Raw genomic sequence first — 7500 nt, forward strand, 5'->3', positions numbered from 1 at the left:
AATCAAAATCGAGCTGGTGACACCAATGTATAATAATACGAATTGTCTGGGAGTAACAATTGACAACAATCTTTCTTGGAACAGACAAGTAAAATTAGTCAAAACTTCTTTTTCAAAAAAGGTGGGTGCTTTGAGAAGAATGTCTTATTTACCAAAGTCAGAGCTTGGAAGAGATTTATTTTAAAGTAGTAATACCGAGTGTTACTTGTGCAATTATACTAGCGTAGGGAAATTGTTCTCAATCTTTACTACATAGCTTAGATCACATACATGCACGTGCATGACGTATAATAAATCACCTGCTTAGTTTATTAGATAATGACAGAAACCCATAAGGGTTGAAACGTGTAACGCGCTTTCACAGCTTCCGAATATTCAGTGCGAACTGATTGGTTGAATGTTTCAGTGCTAAGTACCATATTTGGAAACCCCTCGCTCTTGTTGTTCCAAATATGGTACTTAGCAAATTGAATATTCGGAAGCTTGTTTCCCAGCACACAAGGGGCCGTTACACGTTTCAACCGTTATGGGTTTCTGATAATGACTTATTCAAATTTCAGAGCTATTCTCTAAATCATCTAAAAGACTTGCTTCAATTTTTTTTTAGCGGAAGAAGCAACTATGATTTCTAATAAGGAAGATAAATTTATTTCTTTTTAGGACATAATGAACAGTTTTATTAATCTTCTATTTACATTTAAAACTACGATTTTAGCATATTTCATATCGCAGGTCCACATCGATCATCAGCCTTTGGCTGCCATTCTTATATGTAAATAATATTGTAAATTTGTATTGTAAATTTACTGTGAATCGCTGATCAACTTGAGCAAAGTGACGCGATCCTCACCGCAGAAAATGTGCGATTCTCCTCAGAGCTTGCCATATAAAGGTCCTTACAATTCGGCTGAATGGCGGGGTTGATTCAGTAGCCTAGTGGTAAGGCATCTGACCGGTAACCAAGAGATCCGGGTTCGATTCCCGGCTGAACACATTTTCACTCATTTCCTTTGTTGTATCGATTTCTGTTCCCATCATACACTACTAATTAATACTTGTCAGAAATCATTGTGAATCGCCTTCCAAAGGGAATAGGTTGGTGATCCAAAGGTGAATGAGGCAGTTAGTTGTTGTTATTTCCCCTATCCAATATATACATACCTGGAATTCTGGAATTTGTAGGACTTAAACTCGAGTTAAAATTGGGAGATTAGAAATGTTCAATAAGAGGTATTTGTAGGATTTCAAGAAATACAAATCGTTCGAGTTTGAGAAGTAGTCATAGATGGTGGCGATCACTGTGCAGTATAGTACACGTGTATGGATGCGACGATGACCGTCGATATTCAGAGCAACAGATCAAACTAGTACTTTGTTGAGGTTTTACTCTCATCGAACCAACAAAGAAATGGCAGCTTGGGAGAAACAGCTTCAAAGAACAAACTTTAAGGCCAACAAGAGCGCTAAAGTTCACTCTAATCATTTTGCCGGTGGAAACTGTTGTGATACTTGCGAGAAGCCCATTTTAGGTTATCCAGACGCGGGCAATAATGTGAGGGCTAGAGAAAACATCGACAAGGAAAATGAAAGCAACATTCAAAGCCAGATTCCGAGCCTTCAGTGAAGCAACGCCGTGATAGCTATCTGGAGAAAGAGTCGGATTAAAGTACTTCGTTCTCGCACAATTCCGAATTAAGTTTTCCACTTTCAGTCACGGATGATTTCACATCGACAATCTTAATTTTATTTTCAGTTGTGTATTGCGTACCATTAGCATTAGATCGGTTTGAAGAAGGGAATAGTTTCTGATAAGTTTTGATTTTCGTTTCAAAAACTGTATGTGACGACATTTGCTTTTCGATAGTTTCAGTTGAAGATAGTTTCATTTCCGTTTTCATGGTTGTCACATTTTCAAAATAAGCCTTTACAGGTATGTTCTTGATCACAAGTAGCTGATGGTTTGACGTCAGATATAACCGCGGGTTGAATTCCAGAAGAATTTAGTGAATCGGCCCTATTGACGCTCGGAAGAGCGGGTTGGTTTGAATCAGTTTTCTGTATACATTGAACATTATTCTGTCTGTCTTTCCGAGCTTTGCTTTAACCGGCACCGAAGCATACGATTTCACATTGTTGCCTCATCTGGATAACTTGACCTTTCACATATACAAAATAGGCTTTTCGCAAGTATCACAACGGTATCTAAACGGCGAAATGATTAGAGCAAACTTTAGTGCTCTTGGTGACCTTGAAGTTTATTCTTTGAAGCTGTTTCTCTCAAGCTGCCAAGTCAAGTCTTAAGCTTTGTTGGATCGAGGAGAGTAAAACCTCAAGACATTACTAGTTTGATCTGTCGCTCTGAATATCGACGGTCATTGTCGCATCCATACACTGCACACCCACGACTACTTCTTAAACTCGAACGATTTATATTTCTAGCGGAGTCGACTGGTTTGTTTGCCCCCCGGCGATCCCAGAAGTCTTTGCAAATCTAGGGGAAATAAAGGGGCCTGGGGACCGGCAACCCTTTCATTGACACCATCGTGAGACATGAGATTGGCCATCTGTCTAAGTTTGATACTTTTACGTCAAACAGAGACCAAGTTACAGACTTTAAAACATACAATGGATACAAACGCTTAAGGCTAAGGCTGCGTCCCCAGAAATCATATAAACTCTTAATTTTTTCACGCTTTCTCAGCTTGATATTCATAAAAATAGGCAAACAAAGTGATTTAAACCTCACCTATTTCCAAACAGAAGGTCCATCACAGAATTTTCTAGTAGTTCCAAACCTGATACCATTTTTTAAGAGTTTATACGGTTTTGGCGGACGCAGCCTCAAAATTTGAGACGTTTGTATGTATTTTTAACTGTGTTTTAAAGTCCGCAACTTGGTCTCTGTTCGACCTAAAAGCATCAAACTTCGACAGATGGCCAATGTCAACGTTATCTCTCATCTGATGGTCTCAATTTATCAATTGGTTCAGTTTGAAACTCGCCCCAGTTCCTTGCGCAATTCCGGAATGGCCTATCCCGCCCTCTTCCAACATGGCGCCTGATACAACAACATCTACCGCCACAAAGCAGCACACGGTTTTGTACGTTTCACATAAAGTTTTCAAAAGACAAATTTTGGGATTTTAAAATGGGTCAGCCAGTCCTAAAGTGCATTAGAATGTCACTAAAGGCTTCGTGTGACTCTAATGAGAAAGAGTTGCGTTGAGACACCACGAGGTTCCACTTGACTGGACACAGTCCCGTGATTTCACTGACGTCACTATTTTTCACGAATCCTCATTTTCATCATGGATGTTCAACAGCTTTTCAAGAATCTTAAAAAGGAAGCAGAATGCCCATTGTGCATAGAGACAGTCAAATATCCTAAGACATTACCATGTCTTCACTCATTCTGCCTGAAGTGTCTAGACAAACATGCAAACTTCGCAAGAAGACAGCTCAAAACAACAATGGAATGCCCGGTTTGCCAGACTTTATTCCAAATTCCCGAAACAGACACCTTCGACAAGTTGCCTTCATCGTTTCATCTCAACCGATTAGTGGATGTTCTCGCTCTAGAAGATGGCAGCGTACAGTCTCAGAGATGTAACAGTTGTGACGAGAACAACACGGCAAAATGTTACTGTTTCGTGTGCCAGAATTTTTTGTGCGCAGCTTGTTTTGAAGCTCACCAACGCTTGAAGGCCTCGAGGGGTCATCGCAATGTTTTGATCGACAAACTGCAAGTGCAAGATGTGCAAGATTTGATCCACAGACCCGTGATGTGCTCACAGCAATATCATGAAGAACAACCCCTGGAATTTTATTGCGAAGACTGTAAAGTTCTGATTTGCCTTAAGTGCAGTTTGGTGAGACATAATCGACACACCATGACAGAAACTCAGAAAGCTGCACAAGAACAAAAGATGCAAATGGCCGACGCTGTGGCCAAAGTGAAAGCGGAAATTGTCAGGTATGAGAGTGACATTAAGAAACAAACTGACCTAAAAAACAAAAGCAACATTGAAATTATGAACGAAGAAAAGAAAATGACAGACACTGTGGAAAAATTGATTCGTGATTTGCGAGTGCACGAAAGAAAAATGAAGGACAAGTTTCGCGAAATTTATGAAGCGCAACAAAAACATCACGCAACCCGACTGGAAAACTTCGAGCTGGTTCTCACCCAACTGAAAAGCTGTGTCGAACGCGGACAGAGTATCTTAGAAAGAAACTTCAGCGTCGAAATTCTACAAACAAATCACGCCATCCTCGGACGCTGCAACGACCTGTTAAATGCAACAAAACCCGATCTTTACAAATCGCCACATATGCATTACTTGGTGGAAGAGAAATTGGATCTTTTGGATCGAGTTGTTGTCACCAAGACTGATCCCTCAAAGTGCTTAGCTGAAGGTCAAGTCGGCAAGGAAGTAGAGGAAAGAAAGGAGACATATTTCGTTATTGTTACAAAAGATTCAGAGGGATTGCAATGTTATCAACAAGATGATAAAATCAAAGTCGACATATTGACTCCAGAAGGTGATCAACTAAAAACTGCAGACATTAAAGACACCAAAAACGGCAAATATACGGTAACATACACACCACAGTGTGCCGGACAACACAGAGTGGAGATCCGTGTGAATGGACAGCCGCTGAATGGTAGTCCTTGGATTGTGCAGGTTCATCAGCATCGATATCAATTTTCCTTTCAGCTTGGTTCAAAAGGGAAGAAGCGAGGTGAATTTCATGACATTAACGATGTTGATGTGAGTGATAAAACGGGAACGATTGCTGTTGCAGATGGGTGGGGAATTCACCTGTTTAGCTCTGAAGGAAAGTTTCGAGGGAAGATAAAATTTTATGATTGTCCATTTTCCGTGGCATTTACTGACTCTGGCGATCTCCTGACTTTAGTTCCGAAAAGCGACAATAAGCTTCTTCTATTCAGTGAAGAAGGTCAATTCATCAAACAGATTAATGATAAACATATTGATAAACCATATAATCTTTCCATTGCGATTGATGGTCGTATAATCATAACTGACAGTGCGGAAAACACAATCAAGGTCCTTTCCCCTGACGGGAATGACTTGCTTCAGTCCTTCAGTGCCCCAGACTGTGATGAACCCCCAGATTGCGCTATTTACCACCAGGACAAATTCTTTGTTTCTTATTACTTTGCCTCTTGTGTCAAAGTATTTGACAAAACAGGAGTGTATTTACGTGACATTGGCTGTAGGGGATCCAATGATGGTCAGTTTAATGGTCCTCGTGGACTTGTTGTTGATAAAAACAACCGTCTGATTGTTTGTGATGGAGGTAACCAAAGACTTCAACTCTTCACCCTGGGCGGGCTGTTTTCGAGTAAATTGAAGGGACAGTATTTCGAAAATGACTCTCCTTGTTATCTTGGAATAAACAATGATAACTGTCTTTTTGTAACCTACTCAAGGAAAGACTGCATTTATGTTTTCCAGTGGAAGTGATAGGAGTTTATTTCACATTAATGTCCGTAGAAACTCCTGCCTTTAATTTAAGAATTACGGCTATTATTGGCCAAAAATGACTGGTCACGCAGGAAATTATTATTAAGACATATTTTAATCTCCTTTCCTCTTCATCTTGGGCTGCAAGGTTTTGAGGAAGATGGAGGAACCTTATTTCGACAATAGCTGTCTTTTATTTGTGGCTCTGAGTAAGGATAACACATCTCTACAATGTATGTAGTAGACTACGAAAAAGAATGCATTCATGTTTTTTGTTACTGGTACGGTGTTCGTGACAGCTTACATATTTCCGTTTGTATTAAATATATATATATCTTTAATGAGATTTACATATTCCAAAGGCTAGACTGAGCCTCTCCTTCTCTGTAAGTATTATTTTCTCCTGCTCTCTCGTATCAACAGCTGGTTTTGTCTTCGTTTTTGCGAATTCAATTCGGCTAAGCTTTGTAAAAAAAATTGCCTCCAGAGAGCTGCGGTTCTTAACATTGCTGTTTTTTTGTGTTACCACTAATGATTAGCTAGTGGCTGTGATTATAGTGTTTGAGGAGATAAGGTTAATATAAATTAACCGCAGTATTTCAATGCCGCATGATCTATTGATGTAAAAGGCTTTCGGTCAGATTGATTGATTAGTCGACAAACGAACGAGCAGCGTAGAGACGTACAGTCCTTTTCATCGGAACCAGAGCCGGGAGATATTCCGGGTCACTACAAAGACCCTTGCCCTGGACAAGACTGAGACACTTATGTCCAGGATTGACTAAAATTACATGCATACCCAATTTTGACAACAATGAGATAAGGGTAAAGGCTAGCGTTTAGTCACTCAGAGAAAGAACTTGAGTTTTTAACTTTTCACGATATTGCATATATTTTTATTCTTTATCTTTATCATTTTTAATGTCTTTTTGCTTAAGTTAGGTAGATCTAGTGTAAATATTTTTAATGTTTTGAGGGCCACTGGGTGATCAGTACTTAATACTGTCATAAATAAAGTCACTATCTATCTAATTATCTATCTATCTAGCGTTATTTTTAGGTTAGGTTAAATGCAGCCGTTTTTCTTTATACTCAGGGAGGAGCAGCATTTCGGGAACACTTTGTGGGATTTCTCTGGATCGATAGTCAAGCCGTTCAAATAAAAGTTCATATAAGTAGAAAGAAACGAGAAGATTATCTTTTTACTTGTACGATTTTTATTTCATTCAGTAAGTCGTCCATCTTGGATGCATTGGACTGGCCTTGGAAGCAGCCAGGTAGGGGGGCAGGGGGGGGGGGGGTGTCCCTTGTGCAGTCTGTCGGGCTTCTTGTTTGATAAAATACCACATTGTCAGAGACATTACAGGTTCCCATTCTATTTTTTTTTTTACATTTATATCTGAAGAGAAAGTGCTGCCTTCGTAATGATTTGAGCCGTTTTCTATTCCTCTGGTGTCACCGGTATAATAAAATCCCAAGGCGGCACACTAAATTTTCAAGAGCCCACCAAACTGAAACAATCGACAAATATTAAACTTTCATTTGAACCTAACAACAAAGTAATAACAGCCCTGCGAGCGACCTCAGGCGGTAGTTTGTCCACTCGATCGAAACCAAAAACATTTTCGGCAGGTAGATTTCTCAATAATGTTGGACGGTTGAACTTTGTAAAGACACATGTTTTATCCTCCTGGGTCCCGGCATGACTGCATTGTCTCTCTCGTCCAATCACAGTCACGCTTCCGTGTGTAGCAAGAACGTTGATCTTTTTAATTGAGAAGTCTTTTATCAGGACTCCCATACAAATCCAAATAGTGCTTTTTCCAATACTGTTCAGATAGCCAAATTCCAAGAAATACATCACTTTTTAGCAAACATTACAGGTCTCTCGGCCACCGTGTAAATGTCGCGTCACGCAAAGCTTAAAAATTCAAAGGTTGTCTGTCACAAAACCAAGAACCCATTGTGTGTGCCATTTATCTGTCGTTAAGTAATACGTCTTTCCATT

The 7500-nt window shown here is 39.7% G+C and overlaps 1 protein-coding gene across 1 annotated transcript; it reads left to right on the forward strand.

Annotated features, from left to right (window-relative positions):
* The first annotated feature begins 3083 nt into the window (after positions 1 to 3083).
* LOC138023913 (E3 ubiquitin-protein ligase TRIM71-like) lies at positions 3084 to 6678 on the forward strand. Its single transcript, XM_068870998.1, has one exon. It carries the CDS (start codon positions 3309 to 3311, stop codon positions 5490 to 5492), a length of 2184 nt encoding a protein of 727 aa, XP_068727099.1. The 5' UTR covers positions 3084 to 3308; the 3' UTR covers positions 5493 to 6678.
* The last annotated feature ends 822 nt before the right edge of the window (positions 6679 to 7500 follow it).

The sequence above is a fragment of the Montipora capricornis genome, chromosome 11, assembly GCF_036669925.1.
Source record: "Montipora capricornis isolate CH-2021 chromosome 11, ASM3666992v2, whole genome shotgun sequence".
NCBI classification, from domain to species: domain Eukaryota; kingdom Metazoa; phylum Cnidaria; class Anthozoa; order Scleractinia; family Acroporidae; genus Montipora; species Montipora capricornis.